This window comes from Mustela nivalis (assembly GCF_964662115.1).
Source record: "Mustela nivalis genome assembly, chromosome: 5".
Classification (NCBI taxonomy): Eukaryota; Metazoa; Chordata; class Mammalia; order Carnivora; family Mustelidae; genus Mustela; species Mustela nivalis.
Window position 1 is genome coordinate 64,558,066 of NC_139024.1, and position 25,616 is coordinate 64,583,681.

At 37.3% G+C, this 25,616-nt stretch overlaps 1 protein-coding gene across 8 annotated transcripts in view; it reads left to right on the plus strand.

The window, feature by feature from the left end:
* The first annotated feature begins 11,652 nt into the window (after positions 1–11,652).
* The window catches only part of BCLAF1 (BCL2 associated transcription factor 1), a 29,715-nt gene continuing 15,751 nt past the window's right edge, over positions 11,653–25,616 (plus strand). For 3 of the 8 annotated variants that reach the window (XR_014311857.1, XR_014311858.1, XM_082730926.1), the window contains exons 1-6: positions 11,701–11,865; positions 18,721–18,824; positions 20,402–20,515; positions 21,233–22,144; positions 23,553–24,218; positions 24,367–24,536. Coding sequence is in view for 4 of the 8 variants with exons in the window: in XM_082730926.1 (XP_082587052.1) it covers positions 20,412–20,515; positions 21,233–22,144; positions 23,553–24,218; positions 24,367–24,536 (1,852 nt within the window). In the remaining 4 variants the exon portion in view is untranslated. Of the gene's footprint in view, positions 11,866–18,720; positions 18,825–20,401; positions 20,516–21,232; positions 22,145–23,552; positions 24,219–24,366; positions 24,537–25,616 lie in introns of all 8 variants that reach the window. The other 5 variants (XM_082730925.1, XM_082730927.1, XR_014311859.1 and 2 more) reach the window with 3 other exon arrangements.

A 25,616-nucleotide genomic window follows, 5' to 3' on the forward strand; every position in this document is an offset into this window, starting at 1 on the left:
CTATGATCAGAGAGCAGAGCTGTCTTCCTGGATGGGGTCCCATCTCACCTGTCTTCTCACAGTAAACTATAATGGTGCTCTAAGCAGTTTGTTTCTACTGTAAAATCATTCCTAAATCAATTGAATTAGAAGAACTTTAACTCTACAGATAAAAATCCTCAGCTGTTCAAGGGACTCCTGATTTGCTTCAGAAACCTTTCACTGCCAACTCCTGTTCCCACTCTTGCCCCACCCTTGCTCTAACTCCTTCTCAAGCTCTGCTCTCTGGTGTACTCACACCCACCCTCTGCCTGTCCTTACTGGAGAACTTTCTAGAATAGATTTCTTCTTATGCCATTGACCATACCCTTCATGGATGCTGAGAGTGGCTTCCATCTTTCAATGTTTCTCTGGCTCTGAAGGAAAGAGGGGGAGAGCTGTGGTCCCATGCAGCTGTTGCAGGAGGCAGATGTTGCTGGCATGTGCTCAGATTTCAGTTCCATCTTTACACCAGTGAGGGCTGCAGGCAATACTCCCTCCCTGCCTCAAGTTACTTAGGGGTGCATACAACAGCCTCTGCCTCCGCCATTGTTCAGACTCATTCTATTCCTCCTATTAACATGACTTTTATTCTATCCTGTGAAAGAATAGTGCAGCCTAGTGTGTTCAGGAGCATTTTGATTCTTTCCCAAGCTGATTCACAAGACAAGGGCCATTTGATCAAGTGGGCCTGGGCCTACCACAGTGGTTCTCAAAGTCAAGTGTACATTACAATCCCCTGGAGGGCTTGTTGAGCTGTGGCTTGCTGGGCCTCATCCCAGAGTTTCTGATTCAGTAATTCTGGGGTGGAAACTTGAGAATTTGCATTTCTAAGATACAGGGAGGCTGCTGCTTGTGGTCCAATGACCATTTACTCTATTAGAATCACCTGGGAATCAGGTGAATCACATCCTTCTTTGGTAGAGGAGGAGGAGGGAGTATCTCAGTTCCTATCATGACCTTGGTAATTTTTAAAAAGTTGCATTCAAGAACTGAATGCACCTCACCAGTGTATTGACATCAGGCTTGAGAACCACGGCTTTAAACTGAGGGTATGGATTACCCATTACAGAGGCAAAATCTTCCTAAGCGTCAGTCAGATCCTTTTGAGGAAGAGTTCTTAAGAATTAAATGTTTCTTTAAATAGAACTGCGATAACCACTCACTCCCTTATTTTTTCTGATACATACAATAACGAAGAGTGATGTTTTAATTAAATATAGATTTTAGAAGTTTCTGGATGTGAGGTTACTTGTGTTCAATGAGATCATTCATTTCCTATCATATATTTATTGTAAGTGTATACTTCATTATTTCAGCCAAGGAACAACTATCAATAAATATCTGTTGACTGATGAATGAATATTCAACGTTATGAAGCTGAATATAATTCCTACATAATCCTGTTGGCTCACTAGGGAGAAAAGATGTGGTGCTAGGAACCCCAGGTTGCTGAGGGGGGAGAAGAAAGTGACAGGTGTTCAGAAGGGGAGGGTAGCAGGGAGAGAGGTGCTGTTCTGCGAAGAAACTTCCAGCAGGCCTCTGCTTGTGACTGATGGTCGTATGGATTATTGTCTGCATTGGAATGTGCAGCCTCAGGTTCAAACGGGACTGAGAGCCAGCCTGCACTCTGTTTCCTGCTCATCAAGCTATGTAACTGAGCACAGGGCTAACACAGTCCAACGGAAAAATTAATTGCCTAATCTTCCTTAATAAGACACCTGGCGAGCTACTGGCAGCCCAGGTTTCCTTTGTCCTGATTTTTCTCCAGGAGTCATTCGTCACCGACTGGCTTGTCAGTGTTGGAGAAAACACAGGATAACTCATTTTTCACATAATACTATGTGTATAGGACCTTATGGTGGACTTTTAAGAATTCTTTCTTGCCATTCCCCCATCAGCAGAGGACTGGAATCCTTTTTTAAAGCTTTCTGTGAACATCGAGGGATAGCTTTACTTTGTGAATTCAGAGATCCCGGGAGTGGCCCCATAAATGATCCCAAAGAATTACTCTATTTAACAACTGGAACCTGACATTCCGATTTAATATCATGTTTTTAGCCCAAGACATATTGAAATTAAAAAAAGTAATTGTGAATTATTCTGCTATTAGCACCCTGTGGTTATGTATGCCACAGTACACAGCAGAGAACACTGTATAGATTGAGTTGGCTAAGCCATTTCCTTCATCATAAGCTCTAGAAGGGGAAGTCTTATTTTTGGCAGTCTCATTTTCCCCAGTACTTACGTTAGTCTCTGTTACATAGTAGACTCTCAGCAAATGTTTACTGAATGAATGAATGCACACCATGATTGTATTCCATTCCTTACTTCAGAAAAATTAAGACTATATTCACAACCTGACAAAATTCATTCTTAAGGACAACTAAAGAAAAATTCCACTTCTGACTTTCTGATCCAGATGCTGGACTCAAATTAGTCCTCTACATCTTCAGATCTATAGATGTCTTATCACTTGGAATAAAAATCAATTCACAGAATATGGTTTATGTCATTACCATCTGCTTCTTTCATTTGACTGTATTTATTTTCAAATTAGCTTTAAGATTTTATTCTAGCAGATGTCATTTTCCTTGCTTTTCTTCATATTTGGGCATTTGCTCTGGCACAATCTATTAAAATATATCCCTCCCCTAATATAGAACAATGGCTAGCAAACGTTGTTCACCGAGGGCTAGGTTTCCCAGCCACCACTGCATCAAGAATGTTTTAAAAATACGTAAAATAAAATACTAGAATTATAAAGGAAATAAATTACATTGAATCCAACTATCAAAATATTTATAAAATTAGTGATATGATAATATACAGGTATATTAGTGATATATTTCTATGGAACAAATTACCCCAACACTTAACTCCTAAAACATACATTTTCTCCAGGTTTCAGGAGCCGCTTAGCTGGGTGGGTCTGGCTCAGAGTCTTTCAGAAGGCTACATTCAAGTTGAAAACCAGGGGATTCAGTCTTCTGGAAGCTTGACAACAAAAAAAGTCTGTGATTTCTATTTGCCACAAAGTCACAAGCATTGCTAAGACATCTATGAGTTTTACCTACATTCATAGCCAAAGGAAATGATATGTTCTGGTTCAGAGTTCAAAGGGATGTAATTGTCCCCATACAAGTATACTGATAGCTCGGAATTCTACTCATGGATCCTTTGGAAGTTTATGGACCTTTGAGTTCAGCCCATGGGTCCTATGAAATGAAGGAGTCGCAACGTTTTTAGGGCCCCAATCACTGCTCAAGGAAATATCTACCAACCTGTCCTTACTGCCTTAAGATGCTGAGAGAGAAAAAGCCTTTACTACACATGTGCCACTGTGCATTTTAGAGTCATTTGTACTGGCAGCCCAGTCTGTACTCCCTAGTACCTTTGTCAATTAATTATGATATTGTTACTTTTTTCATTTTTTCCTTCATCATCTACTTTTGGGTAAAATTTCAACTTACCTTTGTGTTAAATTCCATATATGTTTCTGCTATACTAGAGCACCCATCCTATTCCATTAACAACTAACCCACTAACTTAATATGTATTAAAGATGTATGGAGACTATATTTTACAGGGATTTTTACTTTATTTTTTCCTTTTAGTTTTCAGTCTTATACCCCAGATGGTTGCCAGCTGGATCTCTATGAATAAATTGCAAATGACCAATAATGATAAATATTTGTAAGGCTGCTGTTCCTGAACGATTTTTAAGCATTTTAATGGACTTGTTTTCAAACAACAACCATCTCATTGTGGGGGCAACAGATCATCTAATATGCCATTGCCAGAAATATCTCCCTCAAATCTCCCTGAAACATCTCCCTAGACATTCTGTGTCTAGGCAAAGCTACCAGATGGATTTGTGTTGGCAGAAATTAACCTAGCTACAGTACAGTATTAAACTCTCTCTCTCTCTCTATATATATATATATTTTTTTTTGGTCTGGACATAAAAATAAATAATGGCACAAATGCTAGAAAAACAAAGTCTGGTTCATGATTTTACAATCTTTTTTAAAACTTAATTTAAAAATGAGCCAGTGGTGTTAACTTTTAACCCAACTAGCCAGATTCCACTATGACAAAATGAATTTTGAAGACAACTGTCTTGCAAAAAGATCATGCCATTTTTAGGCCTATCTATCATGGCTGGTTGGAATTCAGTATATAAGTTCCTTTTAAAAGATTTATTTATTTATTTTTAGGGATAGGGGCGGGGCAGAAGGAGAGGGAGAAATAGAATCTTGAGCAGGCTCCCGGCTGAGCATGAAGCCCAGTGCAGGGCTCCACGCAGGGCTCAATCTCACCACCCTGAGATCATGACCTGATCTGAAATCAAGAGTCCATTCCTTAACTGACTGAGCCACCTAGGCGCCCTTTCAAGTTGCTTTTAAATGGAAGCAATTTAACATAACATTTTCTCACTGAACTACAGTATTTCCCTTAATTGCTCAAGAGAAGGTTCATGAAGCAAAACAGAGCACTGTAGGGCAACCAGGAAAAAAGAAAAAAGAAAGAAACTCAAAAATTCTTTCTGAAAGCAAATATCCCCCTTGAAAGTCATTTAGAATTGGGTTTATCAAAGAACATGATTTAGTAATAGATATTTTATTCTTTGTTGGACTTTTGACATCTGATTTATAAGAACCACATATTAAAAACATCTTTTCTTAGATTTTGAGTTCTTAACTCAAGATCTTCCACAATTCAAATAAAATTCAGTAATATAAATTTTAAAGTTTATTATAAAAGTAAAGCTTATTGTACAAATTTTATTAAATGCAGAAAAGCGAAGGGAAAAAATTGTTTAAAAATAACCTATAACAAATAATTTTTAATTTTTTTTTTTTTTTTTTAGCAATTCTTACTAGGATTAACAGATAAGAGACACCCTTGTCTTCTTAAAGTTTTCCAAAGAAGCTTTGTTTTTATTGTATTTTCTTTCTTTGGAATCTTCACAGGGACAAAGCCTATATTATTTCTGCCCTGAAGTTTAGTGATTGTTTTCCTGAAAAGCTAGAGCTGAGCAGTCATAAAACCTTTGTCATTTTGGAGCCAGACTCCTATCATTGCCCTAGTTTATTAGTCAGGATGTTGTTATTGTAGAGGAGAGGCCTAAGCAAACATGAGGAAGGCCTCTATCTAAAAACTCACCAATACTGGCCTTGTTTTCGGTTTGTGAATATTGAACAAAATTACTATCACAGTATTGCTGCACAGTAGATACTTAATAAATATCATTTCCATTTACTCCGTTCATACCAACTCTGTCCCCAATCCTTAATGCCAAGAATTATTCTATTTGCTATTCAAATTGACCCTTTTTTACTTTTCTAGAGGAGCAAAGAAAGCTAGTTACCTAGCCAGATTTCTTCAAATATTTTTTTAAAGATTTTATTTATTTACTTGAGAGAGAATGAGAGAGAGAGAGAGAGAGAGCGCATGAGATGGGGGAGGGTCAGAAGGTGAAGCAGACTCCCCACCAAGCAGGGAACCCAATGCGGGACTCAAACTCCAGGATCATTACCTGAGTCAAAGGCAGTTGCTTAACCAAATGAGCCACCCAGGTTCCCTCTTCAAATATTTTTAAGTAACTTCCCCAATTGTATCTTGAACTTAAGACTCACCCCCCCCACACTTTTTTAGTCATTTCAATAGGATCAATTTTCTTAATTTTGTAGCTTTTTGATTTATTTTTATTTATTTATTTTTAACTTCTTAACCATTGCCAGGGTATAAAATGAGTTGATATCTGGTTGCTCTATCTTAAGATAGACTTATTCACTTGTGGCTTTGTTTCCACAGTTCAAGCAGTTTTCTTTGGCTCCTTTCGTGTGTTTTCTTCTTTAGATAGCATTTAGTAAGGAATTATGACTTCATTAAAAGGTTCTTTATATTTTAACTTACATGGAAAACTTATTCTAAATCAAATATATCAAATATATAGTACTATAAGTGAAGTAAACTCATGACGAATTTCTTATGAGCATGTTTTATCTGTAATGGCTATAGTTCTATGAACACTAAAAATCTAACTTTATGATATAATCAAATACCATATTACATTACTTTTATGATGCATATTTTTATATATTTTAACAACTCTGAAACTGACATGTATATAATAATTGATGAACACTATTAATGTGCAGGATTTTTTTTTCTTTCTTATTGGTACTAAAATAATAGAGCATCTTAAAACTGGCTTTTAAGATTTGATGGAAATGCTATAAACAATTTTTTTATAGAATGAAGGATAATATTTGTTTCTAGGGTAAGCAAGATTTGTTAAATATGAGACATAATATTAGAAATAAGGTAGTCAAGGGAAGCCTCATCCATGAAAAAAAGAAAAAGAAAAAAGTCCATGCTGCATCGAAATCAGTTACAAAGTGACTATAGATGCATATTCTCATTATAAGATTTTTCACTAGTTCATTGTAAAAGAAAATTCAAAAGCAGTTTTCTTTATAAATGGTTAAATGGTGGAGAGTAAAACTGTTGGGTGTCTAATAATGCTTGTAGAACATTCAAGGTAAATGGATTCAAGGTAAAATGAGTATGACTCTGTATAAGATCATATAACTTATGCTGGAAGGCACAGCCATTTGCAAAGATGGCTAGAATTTTGCTTATGACCTGGATTTATCTCAAGACTCCCAGGAACCTTAAAGCTTAGACTAAGATTTATTCCCCTCCCATACATTTGTTCTTGAAATTGTGTCAGTTTCATGAAGCAAGAGTCAGGCATTTCTATCAACTGAGCATGACCAAATGTTTGGAGATGCACAGAAAGTTCAGTTGTGACACTGATCATTTATTACCTATCTTGATAAAAAAATGTGCTGATTAACAGATATGGCATCACAGTTCATCCAGCTGACTTTATCTACTTTTCAAAATTCAATCATTTTTTTTTTTTTTTGACATTAGCACAACTGTTTATCTCTGGAAAGCTGAAAGGCATACTTTCCATTCAGGTAATTCATATGTTTACAACTGAGCCAGGCTCTCAGAGAGATTATTTAATTCTGCTTTCTGTCCCACACTTCTCCTGCTATTGTACATACCCTTAGTGCCTTACTTTTCTAACCCTTTAAACATTCAGCTTTCAGTTAATGTGCACCTAAATCCATCCTTGAGCTTGAATAAGGATGTGATGCCAAATGGTCCCCTTGGACCAGTGAGTCAACCATTTTTGGCCATTTTGTTACCTGTCCCACAATGTCTTTTCTTTTCTTACATCACTAGTACATATACTGACCTGAAGCCCTCCCACAGATGTTCATTCCACATTTATCCCTGTGTAGCACACCATTTGTGGCCCACATCTTGAAACTACTTAGATTTCCTTAATTTAAGTAGTCTTGTGATATACGCAATGAGTGGCTCAGGTAAGATCTAGCCTGATAATCCCCAACACTGAGAAAGCCCTGTAGGCAGGGAGAAGTGGTAATATTATTACTTATCTAGTGCCTTAATCAAATATCTGAAAAAGGAAATTTGAAATGAAAGAAAACATTAATACTTAATATATACCAAGTAAAATTATATCATGTGTCATTCATCTAGTAAGACCATTTAATCATGGCTTGGAGACTATGAAGTTTCTAAATTTGTTTCTTTATTTATGGGTAATAGAAAGCTATTCAGATAAACAAATAGACATGTAGATGTACATATGTTAGAATATATATTCTATTACCTAGAATAGGACACATGGGAACTATCAATCAAGTTGAATAAAATAGAAACAACACTTGAGGTGAGGCTGATCTAATATTATCTGTATTTTATTTATTTTTTAAAAATTCTTTAAATTCCATTTATTTAACATATACTGTTATTAGTTTCAGGGATGGAATTTAGGGATTCATCAGTTGCATTTAATACACAGTGCTCATTACATCAAATGTCCTCCTTAATGCCCATCACCCAATTATCCCTTTTCCCCACCCACCTCCCCTCCAGCAACCCTGTTTGTTCAGCATCTCTTATGGTTTGCCTTCCTCTTTATTTTCATTTTATTTTATTTTTCCTTTCCTGCCCTTATTTTAGCTGTTCATGTGTGTAAATACAGCTGTGGAAAGAAGGTGGTTTTTGAAGCCGGATGGATCTTTGATAAAATCTGAATTATTTTAATATTATTTATATTTAATAATATTTATTAATATTATTTATTTTAATATTATTTAAAATTACTTACATTTGATACTATTTAATATTATTTAAATTTTAATATTATGTAAATCTCATATAAAATGTGATTTATTTATTTTGGCAAAATACTCTACCTCTCCAAACTTCAATTTCCTTACTGTTAAAATTAGGACTATATACTAAACGTTATACAGTTTTGTTCTAATGCATGGATGTGCTCATAAAAATCACTATGCTATGCAAAATCACACAATAAAGACCACAGGTTTTATGGAAAAATAGGATTGCACTATGATACTCAAAAACATAATCAGTTACACATGAAAAAAAAAAAAAGGAACCAACCTAACAAAAACGGTAGCAGAGATGGCTAAGAAATACATAAACACTATAATTAATACAGTATTTTATCTTAAAAATACCTAAAGTATACTTTAGGAAGTAGATGTCAGGAGACTTGTGAGTTGTTAGTTATTGTGACGTTGGTAGAAGGACAGCTTCTAAGATTAAATGGACAGTTGTAAGATGAGAAGTAGATGTGTGTGAACTGAAGTAGCTGGCAGGTGTTTGAGGTGCTTGTATGTGTCAGTATTTTTACCTCTTAGTGTGTCCTGCAGGCAAAATTGCACATAAGCGTATTTTGTCCTTTGTCTTTTTTGACCTCACACACTTGAAACACTTGTCTCTCTTGGTGTGGTAGTCAGCCTCCAGGATGGTCCCCAGTGATCTCCACCTCCTGGTATTCACACCCTTGTGTAGTCTCCTTCCACACTGTACCTGGGGTTGGTCCAAATGAAGTATGGCAGAGCGATGGTGTGTCACTTCTGAGATTAGGTTATAATAGACTGTAGCTTCTGTCTTGGGCTCACCTTGGATCATTTACTCTGGTGGTGGGTGGGTGGTGAGGAGCCAGCTACTATGCAAAGGGACACTCGGGCATCCTATGGAAAAGTCCAGGCAATGAGGAACTGAGGTCTCCTGCCAACAACCCTGACTGATCTTGGAGTGAATCCACAGACTTCAGATGACTGCAGTCTTAGCTGGCAGATCAAGACCTTAAGCTAGAACCATCCAGATGATCGCTCCCAGATTCCTGACCCATAGACACTGTGAAAAAATAAGTGTTTTAAGCTACTAGATGTTGGGGTCATTTGTTATGCAGCAATAGATAACTAATACACTTGATTTCACTATTCCCTACTTCACCAGCTATTTTTTTTAAGATTTATTTATTTTTTGAGAGAGAGAGAGAGAACATGAGTGAGAGAGGCAGAGAGAACCCCAAACTCAGTGCAGTCTTATTCTATGACCCCGAGATCATGACTTGAGCTGAAACCAAGAGTCAGTCACTCAACTGACTGCACTATCCAGGTGCCCCATTATAGGCTGTTTTTCTGGGTCTCCTTTACTGGTTCCTCCTCCTCTTTTAACAAATCTCTGAATATTGGGATTCTTAAGGGTTCAGTCCCAGGTCATCTCTTGTCTCTATCTTTTATCCTGTGATTTTAAGTATCATCTTTATACTTTATCTCTCAAGCCAGAACACTCCTTTGAATTGCAAACGCACATGTTCAAATTCTCACCTTGCCTCTCTACTTGGATGTTTCACACACATCTCAAACCTTAAACATTAAAATGGAGTGCTTGTGTGGCTCAGTCAGTTAAGTGTCTGACTTCTTGGTTTCACTCAGATTATGATCTCAGGGTCGTGAGATCCAGTCCTGCATCTAGCTCTGCATGGAGTTTGTTTGAGGTGCTCCCCTCTCCTTCTCCCACTGCCCCTCACCCTGCTCTCATGAGCTTTTCCTCTCTAAAACAAATACATAAAATTAAAAAAAAATGGAATTAGTGATTTCCTTCCCATTTCACAACATGTTCATTCCTTCCTATTCTATCGTTTTCTCCAATCTTCCCAATTATTGTAATAGTACCAAAATGCACCCAGTTAATCAGGGCCACGATCTAGTTAGCAACACTATTTCCCCCCTTTCTCTAAACTCCTAATCCATTCCATGAGGAAGACCTGTCAATGCCATTTCTAAAATATATTTACAATTTTTCCTTTTCTCATCATGATCATTACCTCACTTAAATTACTAAACAACATCCTAACTGATCTCTTGCCCAGTGTCAACCATTTCTCACATAGCAGCTTAAAGATCTTTCTTAAATAGATGTCATACCTCTGATTAAAACCTTTCAACAACTTTCCACTCTCCCTCCCCCCATGCACAATAGTAGAGTTATATTGAGCTATCAAAGTTTAGGTTTTTTTCTTTTAATATAGCTCACCCATTCAACAAATACTGAGCACCTACAAAATGCTTGGGACTTGTCGGTGCACCACATAGGCCAAAGATTACTTTTTCCACATTGGGATGGTGGTGGTGGTGGTAGGGTTAGGGGCAGGCTGTACAGCGAGAGAAAAATGAGAATTTATTCCATGAAAACGAGGTTACTTTTTTTAATTGAGCTGGCAAATCGGATTGTGAGAGAATGCCCTAAGCACAGTGTTAAATTCACAACTAGGGCCCAACACTGGATTTAATTGACACAAGATGCTTTGCTAATTATAAGTTTGAAATCCTTTAAGGTAGTTTAAGTCCCTAAACATCAAAGTAATAACGGTTTCAGGGCCTAAGGAAGAAAGTGCAGCCCAGACAAGTATTAATAGAAAATGCACGATGGCTTTTATTTGAAATTCTGTCCCAATCAAACGCGGCTTGCCTATTTATAATCTGACTTATATTTCTGGCAGACCAAGCTATATTGGGCTGTTTCTCAGCCGGCACAAATGATCTTATGCTTCATGCTCTGTATTATTTTTATGCCAACGCCAACATTCCAGGGTGCCTAAGTGGTAATGCTTTAGCAGCGTCGGGAGGAAAGGAGTACCGGCTTCTGATGCAAAGCAGGACAGCCCAAGCTGCTCGGGAGCTCTGTGGTTCGAACTCTGTTACGGGTAACAGAGTTGGTCTGACGCTACTCTGGAAGGGGACTTAGCTCGTGGCCATTTTTCAACAATCGAAGTGCGTTTGGCACATTTTACATCAAAGCAAAAGCGACACTTCCAAGTTTCCAGTTAAGGCGTCCGAGAAGAAACTCGGCGCTTGCTGGCGAAGGGAGACTCGGTGTGCCAACAGCCCTCTAGCCTCCTTGTCTTTCCTCGGCGTCAGACTGGCTTTCTGCTTTTGGTCCGCGTCGGCGCCACAGTATGAATAGACCAAACAAGCAACAAGCGCGGCCGACAGAGAGGTCCACGGAGCACCTTCAAAGCTAGGTAGAGACTCCCGCGAATTCCACCGCGTGGCCAGGAGACCTCACGGCCTAACAAAACACCCCGCCCACCATCTACTGTCACCACCTCCGAGGCGGCAGCTCTAGGCCGGAGGGCGGAGCCACCAGATCATCGCGCGAGACCTACCACGAGACTTCCCAGAAAGCCTCCGGCAACATCTTAATAGCTGGGGAGCCAGTTTAGGGCGGAAGGGTGGGCGGGGCTAGTCCAGATATTTAGCGGCACTGGCGGCCACGCCCCAAATCGGAAGTGACGGAGGTGGGCTAGCGCGTCGAAGATACCTCTATGGTTTTCTCCCGTTCTTGAGTCGGGAAATGGCCGCTGTGTAGTTACAACGGAGATAAGTCCCGGGAACGGTGCTTTCGGCGTTTCAGGTAGGCCTCATGCTGCATTCAAATCACTCGAAGGGCAGCAAATCCCGAGGATGAGTGAATATTGTTGAATCTTTTGTGGGTAGTGACGGGTTGGCGGCTACAGGAAACCCAGGAGACCCTTTCGCCGTTATTTATGCGTTTCTCCCATCAGATTCCCTCAGGTTTTCGGGGCACTACAGGTCGGAAAGGTGGGGGGTGGGGTGAGCAGCGAGAACGGTGCGCGCGCGCGGTTACGAACCTGGCTCGAAACCCAGAGACCGCGCGGCCTTCCCGTGCGCGTGCGCATACCTCCCTCTTCCACCCTTCCCCCATTTCCTCGGCCCGGACTCTTGCGCGCGCCCGACTGAAAGCTCGCCCGGCGCACGCGCGCTTCCTCCGTTCTCCGCCTACGGCTGCTGAGGCCGCTGGAGGTGCAGCTTGTGTTCGCTTCTCATTGGCTGGGAGCGCCACCTTTCTTCCAGGCTTTGGGGCTTTCACAAAACAACTCTGACCTGAAGCAAAGTGCGTTGGGTAGGTTGACCCGTTTTCACGTGGTCTTTAAATTCCTTTTTTCCGGCTTCACGCTACTCGTCGGTTTAGGCCCCGGTATTTTGTTTTTTTGTTTTTTGATTTTTGTTTTTTTTTGTTACTAAGAACGTGTTCTGTTGTCCCTCGTCTCTGACGCGGGCATCCGCCTCCGGCGTCGCGGGATGGTTTTCTCCGAGGTTAATCTCGGATCCCCCTGGCAACCCACTTTGTTTTGAAGCGAACGTGTGCGCTCGACTCTCAGAGTTGTGCCTGGTTACCGGTTCCTAGCCTAGAGAGCAGGCCTTAGCTGATGGATCGAAGAGTAGCCTTGTTGTTTCTCCCCCGCCCCCTTACCCGGGCCCAAAAGGCAGTCTTTGAGTAGTACCCGCGAGACCACATCCTTTTGGCAAGTGATTCAGGTCTTTATTTCGAGTCAGATATTGAAACCATGATATGACAGTGGGGGTAGTTGGGGGGGGGAGTGGCGAGTTAAGGTTAGGGACTTGGCCCTCACTTTAAGTCCGTAAGTTGGCTTTCTTCACATTAAGATTTATCTTATCAGAATCAAGCAGCAGTAGTAGCAACCACTTTCCTATGTCAGTTTTTTTTTTTTTTTAACGTTTTAGGCTGAAAAAAGGCTAAAGTTGAAAGTAGATGTGACCAAAACCAACGTAAAGAGATTAGTTACTTAAGACACATGTTATTGGAGCAGTGCCTTTTAATTTATTGTGGATATTAAAAAGGAAACCAGAATTCCTTAATCCTCGTGTAAATTCTCGTTCCAGTTACACTCTAGTTGGAATGGTTGGGCTAATGTTTCGACAGTAGAGATTCATTACATAGGAAAAACCGCTACAAGTTTATCAGCATTTTTATGTGATTCTAGCCAATTTAGGGTAAATAATTCTATAAGAAGTATTATGTGTCTAAAATAACTCATGGTGAACAACCCAAAGTTTATGTACTGATGGCTCATAGCCATTTTGTTTTAAGGATACTGTGTTTTCATTAACGTTGTGGTAATAAACATTGGAATCCCCCTTCATTCAGATAATTGGTAGCCTAGGAGATTTTTCTTTTTTTGTAAGAACAATAATATTTTAGGACTCAAGAGACAGATCTCTGAAAACCACCTGAAAGACCTAGGTATACGTGAGTTTATTGAATTCATCTACCTCTATTAGATTTAACTGTGTGATGAGAAGACTTGTAGAAATAAAGTCTTTTCAGTTCTGTATAGAACTTTGGATAGGGAGTTTCCAGAAACTACATTCAAAATCCTTAGTTGAACACTAGCTGAATTCTTTGTAATTTACACTGATTTATTAATGAACAAAGATGTAGATAAGGGAATCAGGAAGCACAGTATATCTCTGGATAGTAAGTATAAATGTTTACGTTACACTTTTAGGTTATGAATTTGTTCCTTCTTCACATCCAGATTCTTAGACAGTGGTCATTTAGTGTTATCTCAGAATCTTTTTTTTCTTTTTTTTTTTTTTTAAGATTTTATTTATTTATTTGACAAACAGATCACAAGCAGGCAGAGAGGCAGGCAGAGAGAGAGGAGGAAGCAGGCTCCCCGCTGAGCAGAAAGCCCGATCTGGGGCTCGATCCCAGGACTCTGAGATCATGACCCGAGCCGAAGGCAGTGGCTTAACCCACTGAGCCACCCAGGCGCCCCTGTTATCTCAGAATCTTAAACATTAATGTTTTATTTGACTCCAGGACAGAAAAAAAATAATCTAGAAACGTTAAGGTAGTAATAATTCTCATCTACATTTGTGTATTATTTTGTGGAGTTCTCAAACTTGATCCAGTATTTCTACACTTAGGTAGACACCAAAAAGGTACAGCATTTTAAGGCCACATGAGCCAAGGAGTGGCTCAGTCTGGTCTAGAATGCAGGCATTTTTCTCAGTCCCTTGCTGGTTTTGTTTTGTTTTGTTTTAAAGCTGGATGACAGGCTGGACAAAACTTGTGACTAAACCTGTCATTTTTCAAAAGTTTTTAATTATGGAAATTTTCAAGGACAAAAGAGAAACAATAGTGAGCTCCTGTGCTCTCATCATACAGGTTTAGTAATTGTCAGCATTTACCAATTTTAAATTATTTACTTTTTTGGGGAGTATTGTATTTTTATTTTAAAGATTTTATTTATTTGAGAGGGTGAATGAAAGAGCGAGCCTGAGGGGCAGAGGGAGAGGGCGAAGTAGACTCCCTGCTGAAGGCTCAATTCGCAGGACCTTGGGATAATGACCTCAGTGAAAGATGCTCAACTGATTTGAGTCACCCAGGTGTTTCTTTTCGGAGTATTAAAAAGCAGAATTCCAGTCATTTTATTATGCATTTATAATGCTGACTAATTTTCTATTGGAATTACTTATTCTTAAAAGAATCATTTGAAGCAAGATTAGATGACCTGCAGGAAAAACGGTCACAAACCAGTTACCAATAATGATAGCTGATGTTTGAATGTACCGTGTGCAAAGTGCTGTTTATATTCATTAGTTCATGTAACCTTAAACCTGTAAGTACCATTACTGATAGCCTTATTTTATACCTGTGGAAATTGAAGCTGAAAGAGATTAAGGTAGTAACTTTTCCAGTGGTGAGCACCTAGTTAATGGTCAAGTCAGGATTTTTGAACCTAGTCTGTTGTAATAATAGTATTAGGATATTATTTTTAGGATTATTAAAGATGTGAATAGCAGTGATTGTTTACAGAAATCTGGAAGCCAAACTCCCTGAATCTGCTAAAATGAAAACTTGGCTCAAATATGCTTGATCGGGTAATCTAAAGAAACCATTTTGGGGGGCTTGAGCTTGAGTATTTTGTTGAACTCTGTTCTTTTCATCACTTGTGTTCTAGCTGATCATAATGTATTCTTGCATAAAAGACTTTCTTAACAAGAAATAATAAATATGGCCTGATTTATTCTCTTAATGTTTCTCACTGGTTGGTGAATCAATTGGATAAAAACATACACAGCAATTTATTCCCTCTCTTTTTACACTTTTTTTTTTTTAAACAGTCTCTTAGTAAGCAGTCTTGGTTGTAATAAAGGGAAGATTGATTTGGCATTTTGAATTCTATATATAGGTTATGGCTACATCAAGCACCTGTCAGGGCACTGGAGAGAGTGCAGGAACTGGAATCAAGAGATCTGGGTCAAATTCTGGATTAACCATTTGTACTCTAACCATGGGCACCCAGAAGGGCAAAGAAATCTCTTCTTTACTGTCCCAAACTTGGACATCTCCCAGATGCTTGAGCCCAAAACAGACTTCAGGGACACTGTCGAAGTGCCCCGCTCTCTTCCCTCCCGCCTTCTCTCTGCTCCCCACCAGCAACCTATGAACAAGTGCTATTGACAGCACTTCTACATCTGATTCTCACTTTGCCTCTTTTTTCCAACTTCATTGCTACTACTTTTCCAGGTAACCATTATATTGAATCTCAACCTTCTAATTTATCTCCTTGTTGTCCTCTCCATATTGTCCATGCTAGGCACAGCCCCATTTTAAAATGTAAATCTGGTGGTGACTTCCCTGATTGTTGCAGAGCCTTCCCATTGCCGTTATAATAAAATCTACTCTTTTTTTCTATTCTGGCCTGCTTTCTAGATGCAATTTGATCTGGTCCATTCCTGCCTGTTCACCTTAACTCCTATACTCTCCATGATCAGAGTGCCTCAACTTTATTACTGGTCTTTCTGTCCTGAATTTGCAAAGTTTGTGTCTTCGGTCTAGAATGCTCTTCTTTCTGTGTAACTTTGCAGTGTACCTTGTCTTTAGCTTTAATGTTTAATGTTAACTTCTTAAGGCCCAGAGACCCACCTTTGTAGTCTTCTCTCCACCTCTTAACATATCATCTTGTAGGGTATTTCCCTTCTCTCTTTCCTTTCCTTTAACGTAAGCTCCAAGAGAGTAGGCAACTTAATGTCTCACTTGAAGTACAGTATTTCCAGTGCTAGGATAATAGTGCCTGGCATGTTATAGGCATTTTGTAAATTCAGAAGAATTCTGAAACCTTACAGTTTTCTTCATTTGAGAGATGGGTTAACATGTAGCTTATGAATTTGAGGATTAAATGTGATGATTTTATTTAAAGCCGCCTAGTAGTTCTTAGCACTTGGTTGGTATTCAGGTGTTTTTGGCTATGATTTGTTGATTTTTATTCCTGTTTAGTTGGCTTTGGAGAGCAAGCACCTCTTTCATAGTCCCGTTTCCCATTAAAACCTAGCATAGTGCTTTTTAAAACATAGACTTATTTAAAAAATATTAGAGTTGATTATGGTCTTTGTACTAACTATATTAAATATCATTAATGTTATTAAATGTTAAATATATTTTGCGTTAAATATATATTATTAAATATTGTTAAATATGTTATGCATCTCACTTCACATATGTTCTTAGGAGTTTTTTTTATAGATACTTAACCATATTTATAGATCGTGAACAAGAAAGTGTATCTACTAGTATAACCTACAGCGCCTCCTCTCTTTGTTATTTCTAGTGTCTATTTTTTTGGAATTTCAGAAGTCATGATTTGAAGTAAAGAGGGACTTGGCAGTTGGTTTTTCTTTGGATATGTGGAAATTAAAATTAGCTTTTAAGAATTGGTTAGGGGAAGTGTTGGATAAAATGAGCCTTGTATCATTTCCAGCAGTGGATTGGTAGTGTTGAAATTCTAGGTCCAGAATAAAGTTTTAGAACAGTGAATCAGTATAGAAGATTAATATTTTTCTGCTCCCTTGGGGAGATTTGATATTTTTTAAAAACTAAACATGCATGCACTTTAGGAATTCTTTTGTTTCTGTATGTATGGTCTTTTTGTTTTTATTTTTTATCTTAGTATGTTTCCCTTAATTAGTAGTTCCTATTCTTCCTAGTTTGAACCTTACATCTCTTAATCTCCCCAACTGTAGGATCATGGGTATATAGGGACAACGTTCTTGATTCACCAGTTTAATCTTAACATTTCTTTTCCTTTGTATTTCCAATTTTATTGCAATTTTTATTGGATCTTCATTAAGAGTCACAGATTTTCACATTTATGTGTATTTTTTTTCCATTTATAATGGTCTATGAATTCCTCAAGGTTAGGCATGTATTAATCTTCTGTTCATTAGTTTCTGCTCCCCCAGTGGTTTTTGACTATCCTTTGCATGTAATTGGTGATCAATCACTGAATGTTACTTATAAGGCTAGCCTGTTGGGTGTTGATAACTGGTTAAAATTTGGGCAAAATTTTAATTTATTTGCATAATAATGGTAAATTGGGAAGAGTATTGGCTTTCATTAGATATTTGTTTCATTTATGGCCTGTTTTTTTATTGGAATGTCTGAACATGTATCAGAATGCTTTCAGGCACTGAACTTAGAGTTCTTGTGATATCTGTTAATAAGAATTTTAAAAACCAGTTTCAGATGAAACTAAACTGTAGAAAGAAAGTAATGCAGAGAGAATAAAGAAAAGTAGCAGAGCATTAAAAATAAACTCGTACTTAGGTAAGTTACAGGTATAGGATTATGAATACTAACTACTGATAGATCACACATTTAGATATTCCAAGAATACCGTATTTGGCATTATATTAGCCACTTTGAAATTTTTTCTTCCTTTTTTAAAGATTTTATTTATTTGACAGAGAGGGGGAACACAAGCAGGGGGAGAGGGAGAGAGAGAAGCAAGCTCCCCACTGAGTGGGGAGCCTCATGTAGGGCTCCATCCCAGGACCCTGGGATCATGACCTGAACCCAAGGCAGACAGATGCTTAACAACTGAGCGCCTGAGTAGATCCAGGCGCCCCACTTTGAAATTTTCTGGTAGGATAGCAGCACAATTTCTGTTTTCTAAAGCTCACGTTACTAAAATGAGAATTCAGGTATTTAAATTAAAAAGTAAAATGCTGTCAGTTTCATGGTGTACATCTGCATTCTGATTAAAACAAAAACTATTTCTTAAGCTTTTATGGTTAAAAGTTTATTTCCTAAATGAGTTTCCCTTTCCCTGAAATCATTAGTGCTTTTATTAAGAATTGATTTCAGGGGCACCTGGGTGGCTCAGTGGGTTAAGCCGCTGCCTTTGGCTCGGGTCATGATCTCAGGGTCCTGGGATCGAGTCCCGCATCGGGCTCTCTGCTCAGCAGGGAGCCTGCTTCCCTCTCTCTCACTCTCTGCCTGCCTCTCTGCCTACTTGTGATCTCTCTCTGTCAAATAAATAAATGAAATCTTAAAAAAAAAAAAAAAAGTTGATTTCAGTGCCAGTATAATTAATTGTTGTGAACTGTGGTTGTTTAATTTACCATAAATCAATTCGTATTTTTTTTCCTTTGCTAGGAATTTGAATTTAGAGTTTAATTTCTCAGACCATTTTCTCCAGGAAGAACTTTACAGTATCTAAGAGACTTCATTTGATTGTTTAATCCTGCATAAAACTCAAGGTAAATAGCATTTGTTTTTCTAGTTTTCTAGTTTAGGTTTATTTGAGAAAATGCAATTACTTTAATTTATGAATCTGAGTGATTAAAAGTGATTTAGTGGGAAGCTTTTTTTGTTTGAGTTTGTTTTGGGGGTTTTTGTTTCGTTTCTTTTTGGTGGCTTACATGAAGTAAACCAGATTTTAAAAGCTTGAGGAAGAAGATTCTCTTCATCTCTTTTGGTTCTCTGTTGTGTGTCTCCTTCAGCTTTTATAAACACGTCAACTTAGACTCAGGCTAATAACTCTTTTTTCCTTATGCATATAAGAGGAATTCCATAAATTAACTTTTTAACACCCTTGCATTAGTGTATTAAGGTAATTAAAGTTGATTTTACATGTATTATTAGCTCATTTAGTCTTCACTACAGCTCCAAGGAAGATACTGTTTTTATATGTTTCTTATTTAGAGAAGGTAGGGCTAATATTTGTCTTTAGGATAGTTATGTTTTATTTTGAAATATCTGAAACCTTGAATTTGTCATTTATGGTTTTCAATGAAGTATGTGCAGACATTATGTTGCTTCTTCTGTAATTCAACTCAATCTTAGTACTTTAAAATACTATTTTCATAATACTGACAGTTCTTAGGTAGGAGAAATTGGTCATATGGCAATTGTAGGCTATTAGAAGTTTAGTGAGTCCATTTTTATGGAAACAGTTATTTTGGTAATAAGTGGAAATTTGGAAGTACTTACAGCAGAAATATATTTGGGAGGCGTGTGTGTGGGGGGGTGTGTGTGGGCTGTGTGTGTGTGTGTGTGTGTGTAGTTTTGAGAAGAGTAGATCTTTTAAATTATTTAGTCCTGTTATTTCTGTACCCAGTGACATTTAATTACTGCACTAGATATTAAGTAGTGTTTAGAAAAGTTTGAGTACTGGTGCCCAACTTTTCTTTTTTCTTGTACTTCCAGTATCTTTCTTCTAGCAGTCTTTCCAGTGTATCTTTTATCCTTTTTTATCTACTTACCAGAAAGCTACAGGGTGAATTAGCAGTGTCACATAAGTCCATTTACATGTGTAATCATGTAGTGTTATATACACGGAGTGGTTAATTTAGTCCCATTTTAAGGCCATAAAGCATTTAGGATGATAGTCTGCTAGGTTTTTTCTTTTCTTTCTTTTTTTTTTTTTAGTATTCTATCACTTGTATTTTCTTTGTTTCAGTTTCCTTATCTGACCTTATTACTCTGATACTGTTTATCTTTGTTATAAGACAGGTAGGCATTTGATTTGGGCAGGGAATAACATCTAACATGCTGCTATAGTCTTGTATTGCTCTTTCTGGCTTCTGTAATTGCTGACTTTTTGAATTGAGGCACATAGGTGGTGCAGTCCATAGAAATCTGTCTACAATATACAGTACCTGTCATGCAGGTGAAGATAGATAGGGATAATTGTCTTATTATTCATTTGAAAATGTTGATGAGAAATATCCTTTAAGAAACTTCCATCTTGTAAAATTTAGTTCTTTCAAAATAAATAAGAATGTGGAACTTCTTTAATTGTGATTTTTGACTTTTTTGCTCTCTCATTGACTAGGAGAAAAGAAATGGGTCGCTCCAATTCTAGATCACATTCTTCAAGATCAAAGTCTAGATCACAGTCTAGTTCTCGATCAAGATCAAGATCACATTCTAGAAAGAAGAGATACAGGTGAATTACTGTGTTTTTAATTCTTTTAATGATGATGATCAGCAAATATTCATGGAGTGCTTACTGTGTTCAGACACAATGCTAAACTCACTAATATATTTTACCTCTTAACTCTGAAGTGGACCTATTCTTACCTTCATTTTAGAGTTGGAGAGATTGAGAATTGTTCAAGATACAATGTGGCAGGGCTTAGGTTTGATTTAAATTAGTGCGACTCCAGAACTCAGATTCTTACATTGCATGTATGGTTAATTTCTTTGAATTTAAAATGTTAAGAGATAATTGGGTAACACGAAAATTATTTGACAGTAAGCCATCTTTGTATATTAGTTCATAGTTTCTCATTATTTCCGATTCTAATGTCTCAGTATTGTGTATGCATTTAGGCAGTAGTTTTTGACTGACGAATATTCTTCTATGTCTTTAAATATTCTTTTACTCTATTACTTTAAGTGCTTGTATAACTTTACTATAATTTGTTATTATGTCCTGTTGTTGGATATTTTCCTGTTTTCTTTGCCTTTGTTCCTCAAGCCTTTATTCTCTCAATGTATATCTTAGTGAGGCTTTTTTCATTAAAAACAATAAACTTTACTTTTGTATAAATGAAAGGTTTTGTCTTTCAAATGTACATTTTTGTATGCTCAACCATAAGTATTTAGAATGGTAGAGTGGAATAGTTTATTTTTCTTGCATTGATATTTATTTCATTTTTAGTTCTAGGTCTCGTTCCAGGACATATTCAAGATCTCGTAGTAGAGATCGTATTTATTCTAGAGATTATCGCCGAGATTACAGAAATAATAGAGGAATGAGACGACCTTATGGGTACAGAGGAAGGGGCAGAGGGTATTATCAAGGAGGAGGAGGGAGATATCATCGAGGTGGTTATAGACCTGTCTGGAATAGAAGACACTCTAGGAGTCCTAGACGAGGTCGTTCACGTTCCAGGAGTCCAAAAAGAAGATCCGTTTCTTCTCAAAGATCCCGAAGCAGATCTCGCCGGTCATATAGATCTTCTAGGTCTCCAAGATCATCCTCTTCTCGTTCTTCATCCCCATATAGCAAATCTCCTGTCTCTAAAAGACGAGGGTCTCAGGAAAAACAAACCAAAAAAGCTGAAGGGGAGCCCCAAGAAGAGAGTCCTTTGAAAAGTAAATCGCAAGAGGAGCCGAAAGATACATTTGAACATGACCCATCTGAATCTATTGATGAGTTTAACAAATCATCAGCCACATCGGGTGATATTTGGCCTGGCCTTTCAGCTTATGATAATAGTCCCAGATCACCTCATAGTCCTTCACCGATTGCTACACCACCTAGTCAGAGTTCATCTTGCTCTGATGCCCCCATGCTTAGTACAGTCCACTCTGCAAAAAACACGCCCTCTCAGCATTCACATTCCATTCAGCATAGTCCTGAAAGGTCTGGGTCTGGTTCTGTTGGAAATGGATCTAGTCGATACAGTCCTTCTCAGAATAGTCCAATTCATCATATCCCTTCACGGAGAAGCCCTGCAAAGACAATCACACCACAGAATGCTCCAAGAGATGAGACTAGGGGACGTTCTTCATTTTATCCTGATGGTGGAGATCAGGAAACTGCAAAGACAGGAAAATTCTTAAAAAGGTAAGCATTAAGGTATTTAGATTATAATATTAATATGTTTGTATTTCAAATTATGTTTGGATTTACAAGTCTTAAAATTGCACCATGATGTATAGTTAGCTGTTTTCACTCAAAATTCTTTATAATTCTAGGTTGTTTATACTTAATCTGGTTAACTTTGGAAATTAAGTGTTTTAATAGAAATTAATTTATATTTCTCTTTTTAATTTTACTCATTTTTAGTCAGTCCAGAATTAAGAATGTAAATAAGAAATTGAGTAGCATAAAGCACAACTGGGTTAACATGTAAGATCTTACAGAGGTGAATTTTGTGTTAGAGCATTGAAAGCTTATTTTGTTTTCTTCATTATAAATAATAATATGTTTTCTTCATATAAATAATGTAGTTATAGTACATATTCTTATATGTGTGATATTAATACATGCAGCTGCCACTTAATAAAACTATCTGATTATAGGAAAGATAGTGGTATTTCTTATTCTAGTAACGTTTGAAGCATACTTTGTTTAAATTCTGATTTCAAGCATTGCTAAAGAGTTGCTAAAAAACTGAAAATTGGTTGCTAATGTAGTTTGATTGACTCTAAGAAATAGAACAGGCATGCTTTTTATGGAATAGGGCTGTACAAACTACAGTTAAATTGCTTGTTGCACTGATACAGTTTCTACTTAGTATTGCCAGGAATCATTTTCTGCAGCAAAGTATATATGAAATATTTTGTGATTCAGTTAGAGTATTTAAAGATTTTATTTATTTATTTGACAGACAGAGATCACAAGTTAGGCAGAGAGGCAGGCAGAGAGAGAGAGGAGGAAGCAGGCTCCCCGCCAAGCAGAGAGCCCGATGGGGGGCTCGATCCCAGGACCCTGAGATCATGACCTGAGCTAAAGGCAGAGGCTTTAACCCACTGAGCCACCCAGGTGCCCCCAGTTAGAGTATTTAAATAATACTAAGTTCACTTTTGTGAACTCCCTTCTTTCAGTAGATTGTGTTACAGTCTGAAATTTTGAGTATAATTAATAGAATTCTGATAGATGAGTATACTCTTTATTAATGGTTTTTAGTCTCAAAAATTAAACAGTGTTGCATGCTATGGAAATTCTGGATAATTGGATTTGTTCGTGTAGAATTGTGTTGTATGACTAGAACAGGTTTTTGGGAAAGGCTTTTCTCTCTAAACTTCAGGTCTAATATGTAAATTTATTTAAAAACTCAGTGCATAAGTGCTGTATGGATGCTTTTAATGTTTTTTAGAAGTGGAATCTGAAGAAAGCACTTTTTCAGTAAGGTTTTTTTTTTTTTTTCTTTATTAGTGGTCCTGTGGTATTGGGAAACACATATAAGTTTGCAAGTGATCCACAATGAATGCAATCCAGAGTTACCATCCTCTTCTCTGCTTATTCACAGGTTCACAGATGAAGAGTCTAGAGTATTCCTGCTTGATAGGGGTAATACCAGGGATAAAGAGGCTCCAAAGGAGAAAGGATCAGAGAAAGGGAGGGCAGAGGGAGAATGGGAAGATCAGGAAGCGCTGGATTACTTTAGTGATAAAGAGTCTGGAAAACAAAAGTTTAATGATTCAGAAGGGGATGATACAGAGGAGACAGAGGATTATAGACAGTTCAGGAAGTCAGTTCTTGCAGATCAGGGTAAAAATTTTGCTACTACATCTCACCGGAATACTGAGGAGGAAGGACCCAAGTACAAGTCCAAAGTTTCACTGAAAGGCAACAGAGAAAGTGATGGATTTAGAGAAGAAAAAAATTACAAACTTAAAGAGACTGGCTACGTAGTGGAAAGGCCTAGCACTGCAAAAGATAAGCACAAGGAAGACGACAAAAGTTCTGAGAGAATAACAGTAAAGAAAGAAACTCAGTCACCTGAGCAGGTAAAGTCTGAAAAGCTCAAAGACCTCTTTGATTACAGTCCCCCTCTACACAAGAATCTGGATGCACGAGAAAAGTCTACTTTCAGAGAGGAGAGCCCACTTAGGATCAAAATGATAGCCAGTGATTCTCATCGTCCTGAAGTCAAACTCAAAATGGCACCTGTTCCTCTTGATGATTCTAACAGGTAATTCCACATTGATACCCAGAAAATAATCTGTGATGATTTAGTTAATATTCTAATTATCTTATTTTGTGAACATACTACCATTTCATATTCAAACCAATGGTATATTTTGTTTGTTATGTGTGTGTGTGTTACCAATTTGCTCCAGACCTGCTTCCTTGACTAAAGACAGGCTACTTGCTAGTACACTTGTCCATTCTGTCAAGAAAGAACAAGAATTCCGATCCATCTTTGACCACATTAAGTTGCCACAGGCCAGCAAAAGCACTTCAGAGTCTTTTATTCAACACATTGTGTCCTTGGTTCATCATGTTAAAGGTATGTTTACTATTGTGAATTAAATATTCCTTGCAAATTAAAATGAAGAGTTAGGCTTTAATTAATGTACTCTAGGGCTAGCAGTTTTACGTAGATAGCATTAGAAATTGGGAAAAATAGTTTCATGAAAGAGTGATCAGTCTTTCTAACATCAGGACCCTTGGAAATGTTTAATACAAAGTGACCGAGATACCAGATAGAGTTGAAACACACTCTAAAAATCTGTATCATGATAAAACTGATAAATATTTAAGGGGAAGTCTTTGAAATGTATCATTGTACTTGAAGGGCAGAATGCTTACAGATGATTTTTCATTGCATGTATAGGATTTATACTGCGCACTTGCATAGATTTTATAATAAAGATGAGGCCATATTGTTACTGCATATTATTAAGAATTTTTTTTCAATTTTTAAAGAAACCTGAAACCAGCAGAAAAGCAGTATTGATTTTCTACCTATATTTTTGTTACTTAATTTGTTGTAATACTTAGCTTTTTTAAACGGTAAACTGGAAAAGAATTTATTGGAATTTTTTAAGGGAAAAAAGTTTAAGAAATTTAAAAATGCGTTAGGAGAGTAGTGATTTTACGAATAGTTACTAATTAGGATGATAGTTATATTTCTTTAAGTCCTGAGGATGATAATGGTGTTTACATTAAATAATGATGCTCAATTTTCACCAGTATGTAATTAACTCAAAGGTACTAATAATTTTCAAAGGTTTAGGGTATGACTTTTTGGGCAATTAGGTTTTGTTTTTGTTATTTTCTTTCTGTGTTTAAAAGGCAACTTACTATGAAATAGGTTCTTACCCAGGAAGCTACATGGTTGTTGGTCTAAAGCCATTTTTTTAAAAAAGTTTGTCTTTTCATATGAGAACAACTTATTGTAATAGCTGAAACTTGTTGCTAGCAAATTCTTTACACAGTTGATGTTTCAAAACGGTGAATAGTAAATGAATTTCTTTTTGACTGTTATTTAAACATGGTAACAAGAGTTTTGTTATTTGGCTATAACTAGGTTTGTGAGCCACTTTATGACCATATTATTGTGGTACATAAAATATGAAACATTTAC